The sequence below is a fragment of the Camelus bactrianus genome, chromosome 17 (assembly GCF_048773025.1).
Source record: "Camelus bactrianus isolate YW-2024 breed Bactrian camel chromosome 17, ASM4877302v1, whole genome shotgun sequence".
NCBI lineage: Eukaryota > Metazoa > Chordata > Mammalia > Artiodactyla > Camelidae > Camelus > Camelus bactrianus.
The window spans coordinates 22,856-49,812 of NC_133555.1; the positions used below are offsets into that span (position 1 = coordinate 22,856).

At 47.2% G+C, this 26,957-nt stretch overlaps 1 protein-coding gene and 1 pseudogene across 5 annotated transcripts in view; one reads left to right on the top strand and one right to left on the bottom strand.

Moving 5' to 3' along the window:
* Positions 1-10,513: 10,513 nt before the first annotated feature.
* LOC105071693 (polyadenylate-binding protein-interacting protein 1 pseudogene) lies at positions 10,514-11,929 on the top strand (annotated as a pseudogene).
* A 3,623-nt stretch (positions 11,930-15,552) lies between these two features.
* The window catches only part of CFAP100 (cilia and flagella associated protein 100), a 38,029-nt gene continuing 26,624 nt past the window's right edge, over positions 15,553-26,957 (bottom strand). For 4 of the 5 annotated variants that reach the window (XM_074344147.1, XM_074344146.1, XM_074344144.1 and 1 more), the window contains 4 exons: positions 19,966-20,101; positions 18,706-18,911; positions 17,706-17,799; positions 15,553-16,964 (listed from right to left, as the gene is read on the bottom strand). In XM_074344147.1, the coding sequence (XP_074200248.1) occupies positions 16,851-16,964; positions 17,706-17,799; positions 18,706-18,911; positions 19,966-20,101 (550 nt within the window). In that variant the 3' untranslated portion in view covers positions 15,553-16,850. Of the gene's footprint in view, positions 17,207-17,705; positions 17,800-18,705; positions 18,912-19,965; positions 20,102-26,957 lie in introns of all 5 variants that reach the window. The other variant, XM_074344145.1, reaches the window with a different exon arrangement.

The window sequence follows — 26,957 nt, forward strand, 5'->3', positions numbered from 1 at the left end:
GCTGGATTATAACCAAAAGATTAAAATAACTATCCAGATGTCCACAATGGTGAAGTTAAATGATGACTTTTTTTCAAATTTTAATAAATGGGATTGAATAGAAATCTATGCAGAAGAATTCCTAATAATCCATGACATCCATCAAGGAGGTGGAGCTAAAGCCCCCTCCCCTGAAGTGTAGGTTCCACATAGTGACCTCCTTCTGTTTAGGTCAGAAGTAAGAAAAGTCTGAGATCCCACTGCTGGGCATGTATCCATAGCAACACTCTGATGTGAAAAGACACATGCACCAACTGATTTTTTTTTTTTTTTTTTACCACAGTGGGCAACATTTAATTGGGGGGAAAAATTTGTTTTCAACAAGTGGTGCCAGGCAATTGTCTATCCAGTGAATTTTTTTCATTTCCAAGAGAAATGAAATTGGACCCTTCCTTCATACCACTTGCAAAATTAACTCAAGATACAGAAAGAGCTTAAATTTAAAGAGTGGTAAAGTGACAATCAGCCCTCATCTGCTGATTCCACATTTGCAGAATCAGTCACCTTCAGATTAAAAAAATAATAATAATTTGAGAAATTTCCATAAAGAAAAACTTGAATTTGTGGCATGCCAGAAACTATTTAAATAACATTACATTTTCTTCACAATTATTTACATATCATTTACATTGTATTATTTATTATAAGTGATCTAGAGATGATTTTAAGTATACAGGAAGCTGTGCTTAGATTATTTGCAAATACTACACCATGTTATATAATGGACTTGAGCACCGACAGATATTTAGTATCCATGGGGCATCCTGGAACCAATACCTCACAGACAGGGAGGGAAGCTGCATAAACTCTCAAAGAAATAATGGGGATAAGTCACCACGACCTTGGATTTAGCAATTTCTTTAGATCTGATAGCAAACACAAGCAAGGAAAGAAAAAAATAAATTGCCTTTCCTCAAAATTAAAGACTTTGTACATCAAAGATGCTATCCAGAAACTGAAACAACAGCACACAAAATCAAATAAAACATTTGCACATTATATACTTGAAAAAATTTATCAAGAATATATCAAGAACTTTCACAACTCATAAAAAGACAAAACAAATCCATTTTTTAACATGGTAAAGGGACTTAAATGGACCCTTCTCTATATGTAAACAAAAAAAAGTACAGTATATTGTATATATGTATTTACATGCAATATAATTTATATGTGCAGTCAAACAGTAATAATTCTACCTAATAAAATGAAAAACACCAATAAATTTAAAAATTAAATACATTTTTTAAATAGACCCTTCTCCAGACAAGACAAATAGTCGACAAGCACATGAAAAGATGTTAAAAATCAGTCGTGATGGAAATGTAAATGAATACCATAATGCTGTCCCTCCCAAGCACACTGGAAGCCCTACAGTCAGGAAAACTAAAACAACAAATATTGGCAAAAATGTAGAGAAATTGAAACTTTTAAGAATTACTTGAAAAATTGGAAAATGGTGCAGCCCATGTTTCCAGTTTGTCATTTCCTCAAAAAGATAAAAACATACAGTTACCTTATGATTCAACAACTCCACTCCTAGATATAGACCCCAAAACTTAAAAAACAGGTGTTCAAACAAAAAAAGGCACACAAATATTCACAGCAGCACTATGAGCAATGGCCCCAAAGGCAGAACAATTGAAATGTCCATCAAAGGCTAAACAGATAAACAAATACGGTGTATCCATAAACTGCCATGTTATTCTCCCATATAAAGGACTAAAATGGTGCAGCCATGGTGGAGAACCAGGCAGGAGTTCCTCAAAACCTTACACATGGGGTTGACGTGTGATCCATCAATGCCACTTCAGGATATATGTTCAAAATTGTTGAAAGCAGGAACTGGAATAGAAATGGGTACACCCATATCCGTGGCAGCACTAATCACAACAGCAAAAGGTGGAAACAACTCACCTGTCCATCAGCAGGTGAATGGATAAACTACATGTGGTGCACACACAGTGGGATACTGCACAGCCTTAAAAACTAAGGAAATTATGACACATGCTGCAACGTGAATAAATCTTGACATCACTATGCTAAATGAAATAAGCCAGACACAGAAGGACAAACATTACAGGATTCCCCTTGTATAAGGCATCCAGAGAAGTCAAATGCGGAGATACAAAGAGTGTCACTGCCAGGGGCTGAGGGGAGTTCGTGTTTACTGGACACAGGGCTTCACTTGGGGAAAATGAGTAAGTTCTGGAGATGGACGGTGAGGCATCTGTACAACAATATGGATTTAGTTAATACATAGAACTGCATAGTTAAATGGTTTAAATGGTAAACGTTATCTTCTGTATTTTTAATGACAATGAAAAATGTGAATGAATCACGAATGATTCAACTTGGATAAAGATTGAAAACATTCGAAGTGAAAGGAGACACACAGAAGAGGCCACTCGGATCGTACTCATCTTGTGCACTTTAAATCCATTAAGGGATGAAAAAGAGGGAAACTCTCAGTAATAGTTTCAGAAAAAGAAAACTGGCACAGAATGGAAAAAGGATTCCTATAAGTTGGGGCAAAGGGGAAGGCTGAAGTGGGTCTATGGCTGGGGTTACAAGGTGAACCATACAATCTCTTCACTTGGGGTTTATGTGCTGGTTCCCTGGGGGAGTATCCCAGAGTTAGGTAAAACCCACTGGAGTGTTCCATGTGAGGGGGCAAATGTGAGTACTGTGTAATGCTATTTAAAGTATTTTATATGCAACTTTATAACAAAACTTTATAAGAAACTTTGTTAGAAACTGTATTACTTTTGAAAACAACCATGTCAACACCACACCAAAAAAGCAGAGAAGACATCAGATTTCCCTATAGAGGCCCACCCTTAACGTGATCCAGTTCACCCAAAGTGCTGATGCTCGTCGCCCTTGCAGGAGTCCACACGTAACTTAGAGGCACTGTGGGAAGATTAGGAGCCGCTGTGTCTCAGGTGCTGTGGATGACCTGGATGGAGTACAAACAGGGTGACTTCTGATTTCTAGTTTTCCACATCAAACTATTAAAAAAAACTCTTAGAACTAATGAATCATTTCAGTAAAGCTACAAGGTACAAAATCAATACACAAAAATCAGTTGCCTTTCTATACATTAATAATGAAACATCAGAAAGAGACTTTTTTAAAATCCCATTTACAATTGCATCCCAAAAAATACCTAGCAATAAACTAAATCAAGGATGTGAAAGACCTGCACACTGAAAATTCTAAGACACTGAGGAAAGAAACTGAACAGACACAAATAAAGGGAAGGATACCCTCTGCTCATGGACAGAAAGAATTAATGTTGCTAAAATGTCCATTCTACCCACAGCAGTGCTCCAACTCAAAGCAAGCCTCGTCAAATCACTGTGCCCTCCACCAGAAAACAACAGAACGCTGTGAACTGACTACACTTCAATAAAATAAAATGAACTTCAGTGGCATTTTTTCACAGAAACAGAACAAACATTCCTAACCTTCACGTGGAAACACAAAGGACCCTGAACAGCCAAAGAGATTCTACAAAAGGGGAATAGGCTGGAGGCATCTCCCTCCCTGACTTCACATGGAATTACAAAAGCACAGTCACCAAAACTTTGTGGAATTGGCACAACAGGGACATGGACCAGAGAGAGTCTGCAAACAAACCTACGGGGATGTGGTCAGTCAATTCACAAGAAAGGAGCCAGGAACCTGCACCGGGGGAATGACAGTCCCCTCGATGAATGATGCTGGGAAAACTGGACACCACAAGGCAAAGGGCACAGCACATTGTCTGCACAACACACAGAATCTGTAAAACCCACAGCTTCCCACATCCAGCCATTCCTCCCCCGGGGCCTCTGAGGAGGGCTTCCCCTCAGCCGTCAGCCCCTCACGGGAAGCTTCTCCTCACTTTCCCTTCCTCCTCACCTTCCCTCAGTGCAGCACCTCCTGGTGGGTCCTGAGGAGACTGGGCTCCTGTCAGCGGGGACCTAACCCCCTGTTGTCCCGAAGCCCTGGCAGGTCCAGAGGAGATGCAGCCCCAGGCAGCTGCGCAGGACGCCAGATCCTCGGGCAGAGCGCACGCCCGGTCCCGCCGCAGGTGGGGGAGGCGGGCTCCGGGCCCGGCCAGCCAATGGGAAAGCGCGGGCCCAGCCGCCCTCACTGCCAGTGGAGGCCCCGCCCTGACAGCGGCTCTGCTCAGTCCTTTAAACTGGAAATTCAAACTGAAATAGAGCCAAATATCCGTAAATTCCCCCAGATACTTAGAAACAATCAATTGGAAGCCATATGGAATGAAGTGAATGGGGACACAAACTTTAAACCTTACACTCTTGTTTACTGAGCTTTCATGGTAACCTGCCATAAATGACTTCCTCCCTCCCCGAGGACTCGCTTTTGTTTTTAGCTGAAGGTGTATTTAAGGTGATGCTTCTGGCCATTTCAGGGAGAGACTCAGTTTTCCTGGGTGTCTCCCCTGTATACAGGAGTATGCAAGTTATTAAACCTGTTTGTTCTTCTCCTGGTAATCTGTCTTATTAGGGGCTGGGAGGTTGCATCCCAGAACCTAGAAGGATAGAGGGAAAGCTGGTTTTCCTCCCATACACACGCAATGGAATTCTTCTCAGCAATAGATATTACACCATCAGCCCAGGGAAAGACACGGGTAAGTCTTACTAGTGATGCAGGACAACAGGTGTGGGGCATGAGGAGGGCCATGTCCCAGGTCTCACTTGAGCCCCTGGGACATCTCCTGCCAAGTGTGGGTCCTTGGCTTCGCGCAGGAAAGAGTTCAAGAGTGAGCCACAGTTGAGCGAAGGTACATTTATTCAGAGAGATACATTGAAAGGCAAGAGAAAGGCCATGAGGTGTGGGGCTTTGGTGCTCAGATTAAAATAGGTACACATTCCATAGACAGAATGAGGGCCCTCTCCGAAGAGGGGGGGGGGGTAGCCGCAAGGTGCCATGTTGCTGGTTTTTATGGGCTTGGTGGCTTCATATGCTAACCAGTGGAAGGACCAGTCTAAGGGGAAGGGGCTGGGATTCCCAGGAAGTTGGCCATTTCCCACCCTTTGACCTTTTGTGGCTAGCCTTGGGACGGCCATGGTGCCTGTGGGTGTGTTAATATATTACAATGGGCGTATCATGAAGCTCAGGATCTGTTGGAAGTTAAATCTCTCATCATCCTGAGCCTCAAGGCCTCCTGGGGGTTGAGTCTTCCACCGTGTTGACGTTAACTGCTGTGGCCTTCCTGGAGAGGCTGTGCCCACCCCTCCCTGTCCCACTTGCATGTTACTAAGGGAAAGAATCCAGTCCGAGGAGGCTGCACACGGTAGGACCCTATTTACGACAATTATGGAAAAGGCAAAACTACGCACGTGAGCAGATCATGGGGTGGGGTCGGGGGGTGAAGTGTTCCATGTGAAACTTCAGCTGGTGTCACTATAAGTATGTCTAAGCCCACACCTTTGCACAGCCCAAAGGTCAATCGTAATCTATTCAAATTTAGCTGTTTAGGGTGTAGCAGCATCACAGGATGGAACATACAGGGTGACAGAATCTAACTGTATTAGAAATGGGTGTAAAAACTCAGTCGGTAGTGGGGCAAAGGGTGCTGACCTAAGTGAACTTTGGAAATGTACAGAATCATTCTGCAAAGGCAGAATGGACCAGTGTTAACCTGTGGGCTTTGTATCATAGAGTTCTTTCCGGGGTGTAGTGGCTAACGATTCTGAAACCACTGTGAATGGAACCTGGAAAAGAGAAATGAGTTGATAAAGGGCAGGTGGTGGGAGCCAGGCTCCTCGCTGTGGGAATGGCAAGTCAGAGATGAGCAAGGGGAGGGCCTTGGCCCTCATACTCCTGGATCTGAGTTTCCTAGGTGGATGGCGTGGGGAGTGGACTGGCCAGGGGAAGGCACAGCTCTTTGCCCTGGGAAGGCCCTGCAGATGTAGGAACCTCACACCCCTTTCTTCCCCCCATACCTGCTGGAAACACCCAGACCTGTGAAATCAGCCAATGCAGCTTTTCAGACATCCTCACCCAGAGGCAGCTAAGGGGACATGAGGGTCTCGCACCACCGCCAAGCTGTCCCAGAATCCAGGCCCTGGAGGGTGGAGCCAGGACGGGGTACCTTGATCTGTGACCAGCAGGTCAGAGCAAGGAAGAAGACCAGTTCTGAGGGCAAGGGTCTCCTGAAGACTGTGAGCCCAGTGCCCTGATGGGTCCATTCCCTATGGGAACCTGGGCGGGGCCTACAGTGGTTCTGTTTTCCACCTGAGCCCCTTGGATGAAGCCAGGGCAGAACTGGACTCAGGGACTTCCTGGTGGTGTTTCAAACTCTGACAAAGTGGCTTTATAAAGGAATAGGAGATTGAAGCTGATCACCTGACAGCCAATCCTCTCTGGTCTGAGCTGCTTCCATCAGGACCACAGTCCCCTGCATGGAGTCTGCTGTAACCCACCAGCCCCCACCTGGGCTCTCCCCTTCCTCCCTGGACCCCTCTCCCAGCCCAGATGCACCTGTCTAGGCACTGCATCCCCCTCTCACCTTGGGGATAACATGTCTGCTGTAACCCACCAGCCCCAACCTGGCCTCTCCTCTTCTTCCCTGGACCCCTCTCCCAGCCCAGATACATCTGTCTAGCCACTTTATCCCCCTCTCACCTTGAGGCTGACAGGCCCCTCACAGGGCTGTGATCCTGCCACTCCCCACACCCCAGGAGGCAGCCCCGCCTTCCCTGGTTGCTGAGCTGAGACACCAGGGGCTTCCCAGTCCCCCACTTTCCTTGTGCCCTGGTGACTGTCAGCTTTTTCTCCCAAAATCCCAGGTGGTGTTTTGCAGAAATTGACAACCAATCTAAAATTCATGTGGAAAAGGCAAGGAGCTCAGAATAGACCAAGGAATCCTGAAAAAGAAGAACAAATTTGAAGGTATGGAAATCCAGGCAGAATCCCATAGTTGGCATAAAGCCACTTTAAGCTGAAGATACCTGAGATTCAACAGATGCAGAAGAAAGCCTTCTTGGCACTCCCCTTATCTGAATAAAAGCAGAAACTTCTGAGGAATGACTACAGCTATCAGTTACCTCATCAGAGCGGCTTCTGTTCCCAGGAGAGAGACCAAGAGCCAACCTACCATAAATGCCTTTGGTGGGATGTTCTAGGACCCGGAAGAAGAAGCAAAGATCACTCATCCATGCACAGACACAGATTTTGTGTGCAGACATAATAACATGGGTACAGGACCATGTAGACAACAGATTATGCTGCCATCAAGCCATCAGTCACTGCAGCAGGCCCCTCCCAAAGGTGCGCCCTGAGGGGATTTTAGGATAAAACAAACAAACAAACAAACAAAAACAAAACAGGATACTGATCCTAGACTGTTAAAGTGCATATCAAAGGAATAATTTCAGTGAGCCCAGATTCTTGAATCTTCCCATACACAGAAAAACACTAAAATTCTTAACCTGAGATGTATGTTTTTCATTATTAGCAATAGTGTTTTGATGTTTGAATACTTTTTTTTTTTTTTCAGCGAATCTCTTACATCACCTGGCTCCTCCCTTACCTCTTTGGAACAGTTCCTCAGAGCTACACGAGGAGCTGTTTCCAGGCTATCGTCCTCAGCCATATCCCCAAATAAAACATAATTCCCAACTTCTAGGTTGTGCTTTCTTTCATTAGACACCTACAAACATGAGAATATCGAACGGGGCCTGGGGCTCCTTTCCAACACTTCCCAAACATGGTTCCACAGAGCACACAAGTGGAGAAGTATCGCCATCTGGACCATAATCAGCTTTCATTAACAATAAGAAGTGAGCCTCTCGCGCCTTTCCAGAGCTACGTCTTCCTCAGCCAGCATCCCGGCCCCTACCTTACTTCTGTATTGCCCTGTCCCTTGTGCTCACATTCCAGAGCTAGCACAAGACAGAAAAAGACAGCAGTACTGAGTCACTCACACTTTTCTTAAATTGAAATATAGTCCATCTACAATGTTTTGTCACTCTTGGGGCACAGCGTAATAGTTCAGTCATACATATACACACATATATTCCTTTTCATATTCTTTCCCATGATAGGTGACTGCAGGATATTGAATACAGCTCCCTGTGCTCTACAGTAGAACCTTGTTTTTTCATATATAATAGTTAGTATCTGCAAATCTCGAACTCCCAATTTATCCCTTTCCACCCCCTTTCCCCCACTTCATTTCTGTAAGTTTGTCTTCTATGTCTGTGTCTGTTTTTGTTTTGTAAGTAAGTTCATTTGTCTTTTTAAAAAATATTCCACATATAAGTGATATCATGTGGAATTTTTCTTTCTCTTTCTGACCCACTTCACTTACAATGATAATCTCCAGCTCCATCCCTGTTGCTGCAAATGGCATTATTGTATTTTGTTTGTGGCTGAGTAGTATCTCATTGTATAAATGTACCACAACTTCTTTAACAGCCGTCTGTTGATGGACATTTAGGTTGTTTCCATGTCTTGGCTATTGTAAATAGTGCTGTTAAGAACGCTGGTGTGCAGGTGTCTTTTCAAGTTAAAGTTGTCTCTGGATATGTGCCCAGGAGTCATTCACACTTATTGGTGCCTGTAATGCCTGGGCCTGTGTTAGGCAATGGGCAGCCAGAGTCAAATTTTAGATAATTTGTACAATAAAGGGGCAGGTAGTTTATATGATAAAGTAGACTATTGCTGCTACTTAACATTGTCTTCCCAAATCTAAGGTGACTCAAAGGTAAATAAGGAAACAAGTGGATGCTTTGGGAATGGAAGCAGAGAGCAAAGTGATATCTTTCTGTTGCTGTCTCTTCTTTCAAGTCAATAATTTCACTTTATAGGTGAGGAAATTGAAGCCAGAGAGAAGAAAATCTGCATGTAAGGTCCAAATCAGTGCGTTGAGATCTGATTTGGACCTGAGACTAGCCCATTGCCATCAGCAACTAGAAAGACGACCAAACATATGAAGCAAATGTTCTCAGAAACTGCACAGCAGGCAGAAAGGACTGTGACCCTTGAGGGGAGAGATATAAAATGGTCCTGCTGTGATGGTTTACATAGGCCCGCAAATTCCTTGATCATTTCTTCAAGAGGGAGAGCCTAATTCCTCTACCCTTGAGTGTGGGCTGCATTTGGAGTTTTGTATTTAGCAAACAAAAGCTCACATGACATAGCCAGAAATAGAAAGGAAAATGCTATATGATATCGCTTATATGTGGAATCTGGAAAAAAAAGGGGGGGGGGAGGGACACAAATGAACTTAATGACAAAACAGAAACAGGCTCACAGACATACACACAGAACAAACTTATGGTTACCAGGGGGTAAACGGGGTGGGAAGGGATAAATCAGGAGTTCAAAATCTGCACTTCTTGGGGAGTGATGGAAATGTTAGCTATCTTGACTGTAGTGGTGGTTTCGTGGGTGTGCACATCTATCAAAATTCATCAGACTGTACATTTGAAATATGTGTAGTTTGCTGTACAGGAACCATAGCACAGTCAAGGTGTTAAAAACTAAAAATAAAATAAATATTAAAAAGCATGTGATGTTTGAACTTTGGAGAACAGGTCTAAGGCACAAGATATGCCTCCTTGCTGTCTCTCTCAGTTCACAGACTCTGGGGGATGCCTGGAGCCACACGCTGTGAGCACACTCAAGCAAACGCATGCAGGGAACCAGGAGGAACTGCCTTCCACCAGCAATAATGTACCAGGCAAAGGAGTAACACTCACCTTAGAGGCAGATCCTCCAGCACCAGATGATAATGATGACGATGACCTGGCTGCAACTTCATAAGAGGTCGTGGGTCAGAATCACCCAGCTAACCCCCTCCTGGATACTGAACCCACAGAAACTGTGAGAGAACATAAGTGTTTGCTAAGTTGATAAACTGCATGGTAATTTGCTATGCAGCATTACATAATTCATACAAATTTTGGTACCCATAGCAGTGGGCTATTATAACTTAAAAACCTAAAATGTGAGAGTGGCTTTGATATCAGGCAGCGGGAGAAAGCGAAAAGGATTTCAGAAGCGTTAGTGAAAGCTTGACTTGGTGTGAACATACTATTAATAGAAGTCCATATTTTGAGGAGGCTGTTGTTGAGGACCTAAAGGAGAGTATCAAAAATTCTGACTACAAACTAGAGGAAAGAGGACCTTTGTTACGCAGTGTCAGAAAGTTTAGTAACACTGTTCCTACAGTAAGGTGGAAAGTTCAAAATGAGCCCAAGCATTGGGTGAACTAGCTAAGATTTCCAGAAAGTACTGAGTGTCTCCTAGTTGCTTCTTCCTTGCTGCTTAAACTAAATGGCAAAAAGGAGAGAGAGAGCTAAAAGAAGGACTATTGAACAAAGGGGGGGCCAGGGGATGTTTGGGGAATTCTCTGTCTCTCCAGATAACATAAAATGCTAAAAATTTAGAAATGGACTATAAGCACTTCTCTCCAAGAACCACCTTGTAGGGGAGCCCTCCTGGGAGCAAGATGAGTTCACAGGTTGACACCTCACTGCAGAGCTCGGGGTCAGCACTGGCTAAGCCCCGGGTGGTTGTGGCTCCTTACTCGTGTCGAAGCAATTTGTCCCTCTGATTATACGGAATCCTATGAGGGTGGTTGTGAGGATTGTCCCACTCTATATGAATATGCCCAGGAATTTTTGAATCATCTTACAAACCATTTCATAGATTTGGAAACTGAAACTGAATGGTTTGCACAGACAGTGAATGGCTGTGTTACAACAGATGATGCTTTGCAAGAACACGGGGAAGTCATGTATCAACAGGCCATGTCTGTCTCAAATCCTCTTACATGAGAGCTAGCAATTGGCAACATCCGGAGAGTGGCCGTTTCCACCAATTGCTACTTTAAAGATACCAGAATTAATATGAAGTTAAGGAACAAGCTGCAAAAAGAATGAGGTAACTCGACTGTACTCTTTTGTACTCTTCCTGGTAGAACTTTATCTTAACCTGGAGATCAAGGGAGCAAATGGACCAGGTTATGAGGCTGGTCTTCTTCAGGCTGCCTTCAGGGGTTGTTGGGTGTTCTTTTTTCTAACCCTCTGCACAACAACTTAAATTGTGCAGTGCTGTTACTGAAGTTGACAGGGTCAGTTTGGAAGATGCTGGAAGGAAAAAGGAAAGACTGGCATGCAAGAAACTGAAAATGCCATCCTAGATGCAAATGGCCAGAGAGAGAAATCAGACACTCATGAAGCTTGCAGAACGCTGGTCGGGTAACTGGGGTGGAGCCCATGCACCTCAGCAGAGAAGCGGCACCTGAAGGTGAGACTATGCTATGCGTGAAGCGATGTTCTGCACATCTGGTGGCTCTCCTTTCCCTGCAGTTCATCCAGCTTGTCGGGAGAAATACTGAGAATGACTTGAAAGAGAAGACTTTTTTCCAGATTATGAAGAAAATGGAACAGATTTATCAGGGGCTGGTGATCCACACTTGGGTGATACTGATGATGAGATGGACTCAGAGATCGAAGAAACTTATGAACAGCTTGGCTTGGCATCAGAGCACAAGCAAAAACAGTAAAGCTAAATTTCAGCATATCAGTTTCATAAAGCTATTTAGCTTGTGGTGACTTAACAGAACACAGGAAAGCAAGAACATGTGTTACTCTCATACCAAGTCAAGGATGTTGAGTTATGTTGCTAATGCACACAACTTTAATTTTGTTTAACAGTATCTCCCCAAATAACCTTTATTACCTCCCCCTGAAAAAAGAACTCTAAACAAAGATGAAATGCAGGGCATGGTCAGGAAAACGTTTGAGTGGAAAGTCCTTTGTTAAGACAGCATACATATCAGAGTGGTGCCTTACAAAACACAGTCAGACAGAAAGCTCCTTTCACATAAGGAGTCCTAAGTAGCTAGTGAATATTTGTAAAGACTGTAGACTGTCAAGTTGATTTTAAAAACACATGCAATTCTGATTTTTTTCACAGCTATACGACTTCAGGACTTTTCATACAACAGGAAAGGCACAGGGAACATCAAAATGTCAAAATACCAGACTCGGTTGCGCCACGTTCATACCCCTGCCCCTCCCTCGAGCGGAACCCAATTACTCTGATCTAAGTTTCAGGAGGAAGCTGCATTGAGAAAAACACAAAGACTGATTACAACCAACTAGGCCCAAGACTACAGAGGATCTGACTTCCAGGCGACCTTGAGCCTTATTACACGCTCACTGTGATATAATAGCATGCTAACTGACACACCCAGCAGCACCGGGACAGTTGACAATTGCCATGACAACAACCCAAAACCCACACAAGGAGTGAAAAGGAGTTGCATCAGTGTCGAGTCCAACCATATCCCTGTTAAGTTACAAATACTCCTCCCACTCTTTCCAATCTCCACCCACCCAACCCTGAACAGACCCCAAGCTGTGCCCCTTCGCTTCAACCCTCCTATATATATTTGGTGTCTGCAACCGAATTGGGCTGAGAAGCTGATCTGCGAGCTGGGTTACCACTTTGCCAGTCTCTGGCCACTGAGTAAAGCTTGTGCTGCTCCTGTCTCAGCACCTGTCTCATTATTGGCTGCATGAACCTGATCAGAGAAAGAACCTCCCCGGCTGAGGCAGGTCCTGGCCCCCACTAGGACCAAGGCACAGGTCCAGTCAACCAGTTCAGTAACAAACTGGAGGGAGAAGCAAGAGGGTGCCAGGCTGGAAAGGCCTTCCCACCCAGCAGAAGGGCTCTCAAGCCCTGGGGCTGGCAGGGAAGTCACAGAGGTTCAAAGATTAGGCTGGACAGAAACCTGGGGTTGAGACGCAAATGCCTCTGGCACCAGGTGGCCATCACTGACATGAGACCCCGGATGCCAGGGGAAAGGACTCAAGGCCCAACAGGAGCACACAGAGACAGTCTAGCCAGCAACTGGGGGAGTCCCCCAGCCTCAGTCTGCCCTGTGGAAACTGGGGACCGGCCCATGGCAAACGATTTGCCCAGACCACTGCAGGCCCGTGCTCCCACGTCCCGGTTTCCCACCTTCGAGGGAAAAAACGAGAGCAGGAAATGGTGGCGCCAGATTGGCCACCAACCAGGTAACAAACTACAGGCTCGGAAAAGACGCCTCCGCTACCAATGAACCAGGTTGGAATAGTGTGGTCCCTGGCTGCCTGGAAAACTCTGGGCATTGCAGTACAAGGCAGCGCTGAGGATTCTGGGTGCTATAGTCCAAGGATGGGGGCATGCCAAGGATTGTGGGTATGTAGCCCCCAGATGGGCGGGCACGCCGAGGATTCTGGGTACGTATTCCCTGGATGGGCGGGCATGCCAAGGATTCTGGATGCTGTAGTACCAGGAAAAGGGACGCTGAGGATTCTGGGTGCTGTAGTACCAGGAAAAGGGAGGCCGAGGATTCTGGGTGCTGTAGTTGAGGGGGGACACTGAGCATTCTGGGTGTGTAGTCCCTGGATGGGCGGGCACGCTGGGAATTCTGGGTCCTGTAGTCCCAGGAAGGGGGTGGGCGATACTGGGAATATACCAAGTGTCCTGCGTGCTGTAGTACCAGGATGGGCCACAGTGGGGAGCAGGTAACCTACCTAGACCTCTGGGTACTGCATCCCCAGGATGGGGCTGGGGCACCGAGGACTCTGGGTAGTGTAGTCCCAGGCCATGCATGGGATTCTGGGTGTTGCGCTCCCGGGCCCCTGGAAGCACTTTAGTCACCGGCCCTGTTTCCTGTCTGTTGCGCTGAGAAGCAGGACTCCTGACTCCTCTCTCCTGCGTGCTTTTCCTGCGGGGAAGGAGGGCTGTGCGAGGCTGACCCCGTGGCTGCGTGGGCGAGGCCTGGTGGGGTGGGAAGCGCTTGCAGGCCTCAGGCCCAGTATTTCTGCTGGGGCGGGGACAAGACGCCAAGAGCACACCAGGGAAAGGCGATGGGGTTGGCCACCACCGAGGGCCCCAGGTCAGAGGGCCACCCAGGCTCTATGTCCCCTGGCGGGGTGGAGGTGTGCAGCTGGGGAAGTCAGCGCTTGCGTTTTCTAGGACTGCTGAGGAACTGAGGCCCCTAGTGTGTTGCAGTAGCAGCTTCGCCTCAGGTGGGGGCGGAGGGTCCATTTGAAACCGGAAGTGGGCAGGGCACAGCCATTCAAGGAATGCCACAGCAATTAACATCAAAATGGCGCCTATCCCTCTTTGGAGACGGCCCACATTCTCTCTATGGAATGTGTACCTACTTTTAATCTGAGCACCCAACCCCCACACCTCATGGCCTTTCTCTTGCCTTTCAGTGTATCTCTCTGGATAAATCTACCTTCACTCAACTGTGGCTCGCTCTTGAATTCTTTCCTGCGTGAAGCCAAGGACCCACACTTGGCGGGGCACGTCCCAGGGGCTCAGCCGAAGCCTGGGACACAGCCCTTCTCATGCCCCACATCCCTTTTTCCTGCATCACATTGGCTACAGGTGGAGTGGACTAGGGCCAGAGCAATACCAGAGGGAGAGGGCGTTTACATCCCTGAGACCTGGGGACTGGATACGATTCAGCTTCCCTCTGGCTCTGAGGCTGCACATTTTGTTGTGGGACAAGGGGTTGTAACAGAGCAGGACACTACGGGGTGTTCTGGGGACAGATCCCCCCCCTCCCACACCCTCTGCTTTCCCTCCTCTCGGAAGTACCCAGATAATAGTGTCTGATGAACGTTCCTGAGTTATTTTAGAGATGCTGAAACCCCCAGGAAGTGGGAGAAGTAAACTACTTGATGACCATGAACATGTAGCCACCAGACCTACTGGCACCCAAAGAGTGATAATATTAACCCCTGTGACACAGCCCTGTTACCTGACCATCAACAAATCAGAATTGTGCACGAGCTGATCACAAACCCTGGGACTCCTCTCAAAAAAAAAAAAAAAGAGAGACAGCCCAATCAAAAAATGGGCAGAAGACCTAAATAGACATTTCTCTAAAGAAGACTTACAGATGGCCAACAGACACATGAAAAAATGCTCAATATCGCTAATACCAGAGAAACGCAAATCAAAACCACAATGAGGTATCACCTTACACCAGTCAGAATGGCCGTCATTCAAAAGTCCACAAACAATAATTGCTAGGGAGGATGTGCAGAAAAGGGAACTCTGCTACACTGCTGATGGGAAGGTAGTTTGGTGCAGCCACTGTGGAGGACTGTATGGAGGACCCTCAAAAAACTAAAAATAGATTTACCCTATGATCCAGCAATCCCACTCCTGGGCATATATCCAGAGGGAACTCTACTTAGAAAAGATACATGCACCCCAGTGTTCATAGCAGCACTATTTACAAGACATGGAAGCAACCTAAGTGTTCATTTACAGATGACTGGATAAAGAAGTTGTGGTATATTTATATAATGGAATACTACTCTGCCATAAATAAAAATGAAATAATGCCATTTGCTGCAACATGGATGGACCTAGAGATTATCATACTCAGTGAAGTCGGACAGAGAAAGACAAATATCATATGGTGTCACTTATATGTGGAACCAAAAAAAAAAAAATGATACAAACCAAAACCAAACTCATTTTCTTTACTGACATAGAAAACAAACTATGGTTACCAAAGGGGAAATGGCAGGGAGGGATAAATTAGGGGTTGGGGATTAACACACACACATTACTATATTTAAAATAGATAACAAGTTTCTACTGTACAGCACAGGGAACTATATTCAATTTCTTGCAATAGCACATAATGGAAAAGAATCTGAAAAGGAAATATATATATGTATGTATACAAAGAACTGAATCACTTTGCTGGACACCTGAAACTAACATTGTAAATCAACTACACATCAATGAAAGTTTTGATTTTTTTTTAATGTGACAATACTGTAGAATAAGAGAAACATACTGCATCAAACTGGAAACCCAGAGGAAATGGTGATTTCTCAGTAAGAGCACACATTAACACAATGGACCCTAAAATAACATTACGCAAGCAGGCCTATGTGCCACCCAGGGACCTCTCCCCTAAGGGTTCTCCTCTCAGAGTTCTGGGTGTCCCTTCCTGGGGGAAAGACACAGGGACAGGGCTGTTCCACAGATCCCCTGAGGTCCAGCCCCACCTGGTGTCCTCCTGTTCCCCAGCCATTCTCGCCCAGTGAGGACGCCATGCCAGATGGAGTCTCGGACTCTGTGCACGCACTGTGGGTTCTTCAACAACCACTCTTCCCACCTCCACTCTGCCACCCAGCCTCCACACCCCACCACTCACTCAACACCGTTCAGCTGTGCCTCCTGTGTGCACGTGACCACCACTGTTGACAGACGATGTGTGCAAAGGACCAGCCTCTCATAGACACTCTTTCTGAACAATCCGACTCCCACGCTTCAGAAGCACGTTCTCTAACACGTTCACTCCGGCACACTCACGGTCTGCAATTAATACTCCGCAGACACGTGTTCTGCTCCATTCGACTTACAGTTCTCACTCACCGTCTCTGAGCTACTCAAACATCCTCCCAAGAAGATGGAACTGGGGCCTGGCTGGAAGTGGGGCAGATTCCGACCTCACCTGGGGTAGAAATGTGATCTGTGCCCAGCTGGCTTTCGTCTCAGCAGCTGTTTGCGGGAAGGCCCACGGTGGCCCACCCCTCGGCGTCTGCTGGGCTCGAATGACCCATGGAAGGCTGATACACGGAGACTGGGCTCCTCCTTAGACAGGCTTCATGGCAGCGGGGAGACAGGGAGTTTATTTCACGAGCGAAGGCACAAGCAGTACGATGGGTGGGGGCGAAGCGATGGCCCGACCGGGGCCTATCTCTGCATCCCCACGGTCTGCCCTTCCAGGCAGCTGGGCTGGCAGCTGCAGGCTAAGTGAAGAAATACAGCTGCTCCTCCTCCTCCTTGTCCATCAGCCCGTGCTCAGACTTCTCCGCACTTCTCAGGGCGGGTGGCCGGGAGCGGCTCACCAGTCTCCTGCCTCTCTGCCAAAGGCGAGCCCGGTGAGCCTGCGCTCTGCTCTGGACACCCTGCCCCGAGCGTGCTGGGAGGCCGGGACTGGTGCTGTGGGGCCCCGTGAACCATCCCAGCCTCTCTGGTCACTCCTGCTCAGGCCGGGGCTGGGGCCAGAGCTGCGGTGCAGTGCTGGGGCATGTGTCTGTCAGGCCCGTAGAGCCTGCTCCTGGGTGCTGGCCCTGCACGAGTGTGTGTGAGGCAGGGGTGGCGCCTGGGAACACAGAAGGGGAACGTCAGGGCCCATCTCTCACCGTGGGGGTTATGGGGAGGAACCTGCAGTGTCCTTATTTGTCCTCTGCGCCTGTGTTCAGGCTCAGGCCTGCCAGGGGCCAGCAGGCAAGTTGTGGAGTGGAGGCTTCAGGACACAGCAGTCAGGGGTCCCCTAGTGAGGGCAGTGAGCTTGCCCTGGGGTCTGCCTGGAGTGTAGGTGGGACTCAGGGGGGTGGGCTGACCCGCTGGTGCCGGCTCTCTGAGCGGAGGGCTCACATCTTGGCAGGGCTGGGAGGGCCCCCGGAAGGAGTAGGTCCTCAGGAGCCAGTGGGGGTGGCAAGCCCAGGAATGGGAGACGCTGCCCTACCCTGGCCTTGCTCTGATGGCCCCACCGGTCCCCAGAACCTCAGTAGTAGCACCTGCAGAGGAGGTGAGCCAGGCTCGGCTGCAGGCTGCCAGCCCCTCCCATCCCCTGTGCCTCCTCAGGCCACCCTGCCCACCTTCTTCTTGACCTCGGCCTGGGCCCGGGCCTGTGCCCGCTGCAAACGCTCCTCCTGCAGCTGCTTCTGCAACTTGACCTTCTCTTCCCGGAGCCTGGGTGGCAGTGGTGACAAAAGACAGATTAAGGGCTGGAGGCCCAGCGAAGGCTACCAACTCCACGGCTCCTTCCCACACAGCCCTCAGGCCATGGCCCTCCCCGCTCCCCTGCCAGGTCAGGGCCTTGCTTCTGACCCTGTTCCTTGGGGGTCCTGGCTCTGGGCTCATACCCCCAGGAGGCCCAAGTTCCTAGACCCCCATCCCTGGTCACTTGCTCTGGCTCCCCCATCATCGCCCTTGAAGGCCCGGCCCCTCCAAGGTCAGTAGTCCTGTGTCCTTCCCGTCTGTACTTGCGGGGTCCGAGGACACAGAGGAAGAGCCCTTGTGCATGTGGGACAGACATGGCTGTTTGTAGATGACCATGTCTCGGGACTCCGCTCGGACTAATGAGCCAGGCGGCCAGGAACTCGCCTGGGCCGCACTGGGCCTGTGGGGCTCCCCAGGCCTCCCCTCAGAGCCAGACCCCCACTGCTGACCTCACCTCCCCTCAGCTGCTCCCTCCAGAGTGTGCACCTTCGCCCCCTCCCGGCCCTGGCAGTGCAGCCCCTCTCCCGCCCCACTCCAGCCGGGAGAGTGCCCGTTGCTGTCGCCTGTCCCAGGTGAGGCTGGCTCACTTTGGCTCCTGGGGTCCCTGGCACCACGTCAGGCCACACTCCAGAAGAGGGGCTTTCTCCACGGGGCTGAGTCTGGGCTCCCCAGTTGCCCCCAGACCCCTGGACTCTGCCTCTCATCATGGAGCACCAGGTTCCTGTCTCCAGTTGGGGAACTCTGAGGGCAGGACCACACTTGACCTCTGACCTCAGTGCCAGCCCAGAGCTGGGGCAGGGGTGTGGAGGGCACCTCACCCTCAGGGCCCTCCCACTGTGAGAAGCTGTGTGACCGGCAGGGCTGGCAGGGCCTCACCTCATACGCCGCTCCTTCTCCTTGGCCTTCTCTGCCTGCTCGATCCTGACCTGGGGCACTCGCTCCAGGCTCTCGAGCAGCTCATCCAGCTGGTGCTCAATGGTGGCCAGCATCTGCACGGTGCCCAGCCTGGACTCCTGCTGGCTGTCGACACAGTGCCGGTACACGTCCAGCACCTTGTGGTTCAGACTCTCCAGCAGCTTGTCCTGTGAGGCGGGCAGGCCTCCCTCCAGCAGGGCCGCGCAGGCCTGTGCCACCCCCACATCACAGCCTGCCGGAGCCCTCATGACAACTCGCCTGACCTCCCAGGGCCCTGCCCAGCACACAGTGGGCACTCGGAAAGTGTAGGGGAAATGACTCGGACACCTACACTCTTCTTGACCAGAGTGTCTGACCCCTGGCCCTCTCACAGCCAGCCAGATCCTGGGTTCCAGCAAACCCACCGAAGCCCAGTCCCCTATTCTTTGGAGCCTTCTTTGTCCTGCCCCTGCACTGACCTCAGCTCCCCACAGGACCACGTGCTGTGACTGCTTTCTGTGTGGCCCTGGGCCCTGGGAGCTCCCCTCCCTCAGCCTGCTGTGACATTCAGAAAATACTTAACCCCACCTGTCCCACAGACTGGGCATGAGGATTACAAGACGAACGGCCGGCACAAAGGTTTGACAGGCACAGGGCACAGACAGTGCCCACTGACTTCTGCAGGAGGCAGGGGTGTGCTGGCCTGCTTTTAGGGCATCCCATGCACCTGGCCCTGTGCCCAGCACACAGCAGGTGCTCAGTAGGAATTTGAGTGAATTAGGAAGCTGGGTCCACCCCCTTGGCCCTCGGTGTGCTGCCCAGTCCTGGTCCTACTGCCCAGGACACATCCCCGGTCTCTGTGCCCTCAGAATTCTTTCACCTTCCAGCCTGGCTGAGGCTGTGCCTGCCTTCCTCCCGCCAGTCACTTCTGGACACACTGCGTGCGTTTAAGAAGCAGACGTGTTTGTTGAAGGGAGGGAGGAGGTGTGTCGGAGGGCTGCCTGTCCACAGAGCATGAATATATGGCTGGCTCTGTTTTGGGGCCAAGGGTCAGGCCCAGAGCCCGGACGGTGTTGAGGCACCATGTGCCTCAGGCCTCACTCTCCCACTGTCCGGGCTCTGTGCACTGGGGCTCCTCCTAGCAGGTGCCTGTGAGTGCCTCCCACCCTGCCCTGTGGCACCACATGCCCTCCACACCCACTGCCCACCAGCTACCATCCGCCTGTCTGTCTGGGGCCCTACCTCCTGATCGCCTTTGTACTCGCCAAAATGGAAGACACGGGCTTTGAGCTCCAGCTCGGCAGCTGTCTCCTCCTCCTTGGCGATGGCCGTCATCAGGGTGGTGATCCACTGCCTCAGCTGGTTGACCTCCCTGTCCCTGGATGGGGGACCAGCACTCTCTGAGCCTGCCGGCCCCAGCCGCATGCACGGGGGGGCAGAGGACTGGTGAGATGAGGCAGGACTGAAATGTAAGGTCTTTAACAATCCACACTAAAAAGAAAAACCCACTTTATCGAGGTGTATAATTCACCATAAAATTGTTTTAAAATGTACAATTCAGTCATTTTTAGTATATTCACCAGGTTGCACCATGATCTAACTACAGAACATTTTCATCACCTGGAGAGAAACTCAGACTGGTTACTGGTCGGTCCCACTCTTCCCTCTCTTGTGTGTCTCTTCTGGACACCCCATAAGCCCAGAGCTACATGACACTGGTCCTTTTGTGTCTGGCTCTTTCCTTCAGCATAATGTTTTCAGGTCTGTCCACGCTGAAGTATGTGTCAGAGCGTCCTTCCTTTCTACGACCACATGACAGTCCACTGTACGGAGAGACCCCCTCAGCTGATAGACTCAACCATCAATGGACATTTGGGTGGTTTCTACCTTTTGGCTCTTGGGAATAATGCGCTATGGACACTTAGAGGCCGGCTTTTGTGAGGACATTTTCAGTTCTCTTGGGTATATATTTAGGAATAGAATTGCAACAATCAATTTTTAAATGAAATAAAATATTAAAAGAATTTTTAAAAAATGTTTTCGCAATCATGGCAGACACTGACCATTGCATGTTGGGGCTTCCAGAGCAGGATTCCTGGCTCCTAGGGTTGGCATGGGTCCGTCCATGCGAGCAGCTGCATGCAAGCCCTGGCCAGAGTGAGCAGGGCATCGGCCACTCAGCTGGCAGTGCCTGGGAGGCCTCGAGGCGCCGGTCTCCCCAGCAGTGATTCTGGGGCTCTGCCCTTTGGCTGATGGAACCTACTGACATTTTCTCACTCTTAGGCATAGTGCCACAGGCTGCTGCTCCTTTGCCCACAGGGGCCCAGGGCCTGTCATATGCACTGCCACAGGGGTGCAGGCCTCAGCCCCACACCAGCTCCCCAGCGCAGGTCTCAGACTGTGGGGCCAAGGCTGGTCTGGCCAGCCCTCCTGAGCTCTCAGAGGTGGGTGGCCAGAGAGGCTACATGCTGCTCACAACCCCCTCACCCAGGCCTGGGCCTCTGGAGGGTGCATGCAGGTTGCCTGGACCAGTAACAGAGACCTGACCTCCCTCCAGCCCTGAGCACCCACCACAGGGGTGATGTGCTTGGGGTCAGCAGTGCATCTCCTAAGGGTAACAGGACTGAATTCAGCTCTCGCTGAATTCCTCCATGACCAGTGCCTGGACTCGCCAGTGACCTTGTAGCTGACAGCTCGTTACCTGGACCAGGTTGGGGGGGGGGTTAGATCATTGTCCTATTTCTTCTTCAATAACTGCGATAAAAAGATCACTTTTTCCCCACTAGTTCTCTTTAAATGTCAAATTGTTGGGTCACAGACTTTTCTCCTCAACCAGATCTCACTGCCAACCTGCAGGGCATGAAGAACACACTGCCCAGCACTGGTGCTCAGACCAGGGTCCACACCACCTGCATGTTTGTCAGAAAGCAGAATTCAGGCCTCACCCAGGACCTGACCAGGTAGAGACTTCACTTAACAAAACCCCCGGGGGCCCAGTGCACAGCATCTGAGGGGCACCCTGCTGCCAGAAAAGTGACGACACAGGGAGAAAACCTACAGGTTGAACGGGATTTAAAGACACGACCGACTGCAGAGTGTGATCTTATTTCAATTCTAATTCAGACTAATGGTTTAAAAACTCTAACCATTTATGGAATATGGACATTCAACATTAAGAATTACTTTTTAATGTGATGATGGTATTATGGCTAAGTTAAAGAGCCCTATTCTTTTTAGAGACACCTATTGAAATAATTAAAGACTAAATGACACAGTGCCTGGACTTTGTTTCAGAATAATAGGAAGATGGGGGAGTGGGTGGGTCAAGGGGAAAGACTGGCCATGGGTTGGTCACTGGTGAAGCTGGTGACTTTACACCACCTTCTCTACTTTTGTTTATGTTTATGTGTTTGAAATTTTCTTAGAGTTACTAGGCTGAATTGGAGAAGTTATAAATAGTTTTTTAAAAGGTAACAAGAAAGAGGATCCCTTCCTAAATACCTGGAGACATATAATCAGAAAGTTTACTGGACTAGTATTAAAAAAAGAGAGAGAAAAGCAAGCACCACCAAATGTGAATAAATAAAGGTCATTCAAAGACCAAGCTAAAGAGAAAGAGTTACCATATTCCTGCAGAAATAGCAGCAAAAAGGACAAAAATAAAGTATTTTGAGATAGAGGAAAATGGTGTAGTAGGAAGCACCAGAAATCTGTCTCCACACCTAGAAAACAGTTGCACTGGCAGAATCTGTGACGGAACTATTCTGTAGCTCTGGAGTCTGCTAAGGTTGTTCACAACTTCTAGGGAAGGACCTGGACATCAAATTGTGTTCATTTCTTTCCACTCCAGCTCTGAGCACAGTAACAGCTACCCATCCCCCAACTCCATCCCCATGGCAGCACCTGTGCGTATGTTCCTGGAACACCTCGCACACAGCTCACAGGAACCAGGGTGGGCCAAAAGGACCCTGTTCTCCAAATACTGGGATCTACGCTCTGATGGTTGACTGCTGCTTCTGGTCACAGAGGTGCAAAGAGACAGAGGTCATTGCTTCACCTATCTCCTTTGCTATAAGCCCCGCCCATTCTGGTGGACTTCACTTCCAGCGTATTTAAAGGACCAGAGCTCTCCCACAACACTTAATTTTTAGTCTTTTCCCTTTTTGAGAGCTAGACATTAAAGACCATGGACTTTCAAAAACAACTGTGTATATGGGAAAAATTAGAAAGTGACCATACAAGCCAAAGAAAAGTCTCAGAAAAGACCTGAGAAGACCTTAATTTCACACCTCAGGTTGATTCTCAGCATAAAGACTGCCTACAACAATTAAAAATAAATAAATACATAAACAAAAGTAACAACAAACAGAAAACTGGGGAAGAGACAGAGTCTGATCTCCAAAGCTACCACATTATTAGCTTCAAATATTCCGTGTTCACCAAAAATGCACAAAGAACACACAGAAACAAGAAAGCATGGCCTATTTACAGGAAACACAAACTGTTCCTAAAAATTAATATGGCAAGTATAGCACAAAGATTTTTTTAAAAACTGTGTTTAAAGATGCTCAAAGGGTTAAAGGAAGATGTGGAGAAAGTCAAGAAAATACTGTGTGAAAAAAATGGAGATATCCATAAAGAGACAGAAAACTTAAAAGGAAATCAAAAAAGAAAATCTGGAGCTAAAAAGCACAATAATTGAAATAAAAAATTCCCTGGAGGGATTCAAAGGCAAATTTGAGCAGGGAGGAAAAACAATCAGTGATCTTGAAGACAGGATGATGGAAACTATGGAGGCTGGGGAACAGAAAGAAAAAGACTGAAGAAAAGCAAACAAAGCCTAAAGAACTTGTGGGACAACAACCCAAAGGACCAACATACACATTGTGGGAGTCCCAGAAGAAGAGAAAGATGTAGAGAAGATATTCGAAGAAATAATGGCTGAAAACTTTGCAAACTGGATGAATATAAACATTCAAGAAGCTCAAGGTACTCCAAGTATGAGGAAATCAAAGAGAACTATACCAAGACATATTATAACAAACTACCACAGGATATTCAAAAGCCAAAGAATCTTGAAAGCAGCAAGAGGAAAGCAAATCACCACAAAAAAAGGATCTCCAATAAGATTTTCAGCAGATTTCCCAGAAATTTTGGAGGCCCGAAGACAGCAGGCCAATATATTCAAAGCGCTCAAAGGAAAAAAAAGAAAAAACTCAACCATGAATCCTACATCTGGCAAAAGTGTCCTTTAAAAGTGAGGGAGAAATCAAGACATTCCCAGATAAGCAAAAGCTGAGGGAGTTCATGACCACTAGACCTGTCTTGCAAGAAGGGCCCAGGGGAGACCTGCCAGGTGAAATGAAAGGACACTAGATAGTAACTTTAGCATATGGAGAAATAAAGATCTCAATAAAGGTAAATACATGGGCAAGAACAAAAGCCAGTATTATTGTTAACAGTGGCTTGTAGTTGTACTTTTTGTTATCTACATGATTTAACAGACTAATACACTTAAAGAAAAAAAAAATCATTAGCATAAAAGCTAGTATTACTGTAACTTTTGGTTTGTAACTCCAAATCTTGCTTTCTACATAATTTAAGAGATGAATGCATATAAAAGAATTATTAATTTATGTTTTGGGGCACACAATGCATGAAAACATCAGCGACCAGAAGGGGTAGGGATAGAGCTGGAAAGGAGCAGGTTTGTATGTTACCGAAGCTAGGCTGGTATAGATTCAAATTTGAGTGTTATACCTTTGGGATGTTAAATGTAATCCCCACGGTAACCACAAAAAATAGCTATAGAACATACACAAAATGAAATGAGAAAAATTTAAATATTTCACTACAAAAAAATCAACTAAACACAAAGAAGACAGCAATGCTGGAAATGAGACCCCAAAAAAGTGATAAGGCATACAGAACACAAATAGCATGATGACAGAAGTAAGCCTTTCCTTATCAGTCATTTCTTTAAATTTGAATGGATTAAACTCTCTAATCAGAAGACAGAGATTGGCAGAAGGGATAAAAACACATGACCCGCTTTTGCACAGCTAAGGATACCATCAACAAAAAGAAAAGACAACTTACAGAATGGGAGAAAGTATTTGCAAATGAGGTGACTGACAAGAGACTAATTTCCAAAATATACAAATAGCTCATACACCTTAATATCAAAGAAACAAGCAACCCAATCCAAAAATGGGCAGACGACCTAAACAAGCAATTCTCCAATGAAGACATACAAATGGCCAACAGGCACATGAAAAAATGCTCAGCACTGCTATTGTCAGAGAAATGCAGATCAAAACTACAATGAGGTATCACCTCACATCAGCCAGAATGGCCATCACTGAAAGTCTATAAATGATAGATGCTGGAGAGGGTGTGGAGAACAGGGAACCCTCCTACGCTGTTGGTGGGAATGTACATTGGTGCAGCCACTATGGAGGTTCCGCTAAAAAAGTGAAAATAGACTTACCGCACGATCCAGCAATCCCACTCCTGGGCATATATCCAGAGAAAAATAAAATTCAAAAAGACACGTGCTCCCCAACGTTCACAGCAGCACTATTTACGATAGCCAAGACATGGAAACAACCCAAATGTCCATCAACAGATGACTGGATAAAGAAAATGTGTTACATTTATGCAATGGAACACTACCCAGCCATAAAAAATAATAAAATAATGCCATTTGCAGCAATATGGATGGACCTGAAGACTGTCATTCAAAGTGAAGTGGGCCAGAAAGAGAAAGAAAAATGCCATCATTTATATGAAGAATCTAAAAAATGGTAACATTAATAATGACACAAATGAGCTAATTATTATTTTGATTTCTTGAATATGTGTAAGCACACTTGACTGTCCTTTATGATTGGATAACTGCATTCTGTTGATTATTTTGTAGTTGGCTTTATTCCTTTGATAACTATGCAAGTTTAAAAAGCCAAAGATCTAACCTGTTCTTAGAAACAATAATTAGTACATATATGAAAACTAAAAAAGTACAGTATACTGCTTATATGTATTTACATGCAATATAATGTGTATGTGCAGTTGAACTGTAATCATTCCACATAATAAAACTGGAAGGAAAAAAAAAAAAAACACGACCCAACCAGATGCTATCTACTAGAGACTCACTTGAGGTCCAAAGACACAAGCAGGTTGAAAGTGAAAGGATGAAAAAGATATTCCATGCAAATACAAACAAGAGAACAGGAGCAGCTATACTAATACCAGACAGACTTTAAATCAGAAATGGTTATGAGAGACAAAGAAGAACATTATATATTAATACAAGGTTCACTACAGCAAGGAGACATAACAATAATAAACACTTACTTCCCTAATGACAGTCAAAATATATGATGGAAAAAATGACGATACGGAAGGGAGAAACAGTTCTACAATAATCGTTGGAGACCTCAATACCTGCCTTGCAATAATTGCTGGAACAAGCAGACAGAAGATGAGTAAGGAAATAGAAGACTTAAGTAACACAAGAAACCAATAACACCTAACAGATATATACAGCAGAGGACACCTAATCAGAGTGGTGTGGGCAGGCCACACCGTGCATCCCCTCACCTGCTGCACAGGGTGTGTCCAGCCCTTGGCTGCTGTGCACAACTCTGCCGTGAATGCTCCTGAGTTCAGGGGCACTGTCTCTAATACAGCCCCTCTTGCTTCCAGTGTGGGAACAGACTGCTCATTTGCGATTGTATATATATATTTTAAATAGAGACTTCATATTTTAGAGAAGTTTTACGTTCACAGCAAAACTGAGTGGCAGGTACAGAGATTTCCCACACATCCTCTGCTCTCGGTCACCTCCCCCACTATGGACATTCTGTACCAGGGCGGTCCATTTGTCACAATGAACCTACACAGACACGTCATTGTCATCCAGAGTCCACAGTTTACACTGGGGTGCACTCTTGGTGCTGTACATCCTGAGGGTCTGGACAAGAGTATAATGACATGTATCCACCATCGGGGTATCAGAGAGAGTACTGTCACTGTCCCCAGATCATCTACTCCCCTAGTCCTCCCTCTCTCCTCCTAACTCCTGGCAACCACTCATCTTTTCACTGTCTCCATAGTTTTGCCTTTTCTAGAGTGTCATGTAACTAGAACCATATAGCCTTTTCAGACTGGCTTCTTTCACTCAACAACATGCATTTAAATTTCCTCCATGTCTTTTCCTGGCTCAATAG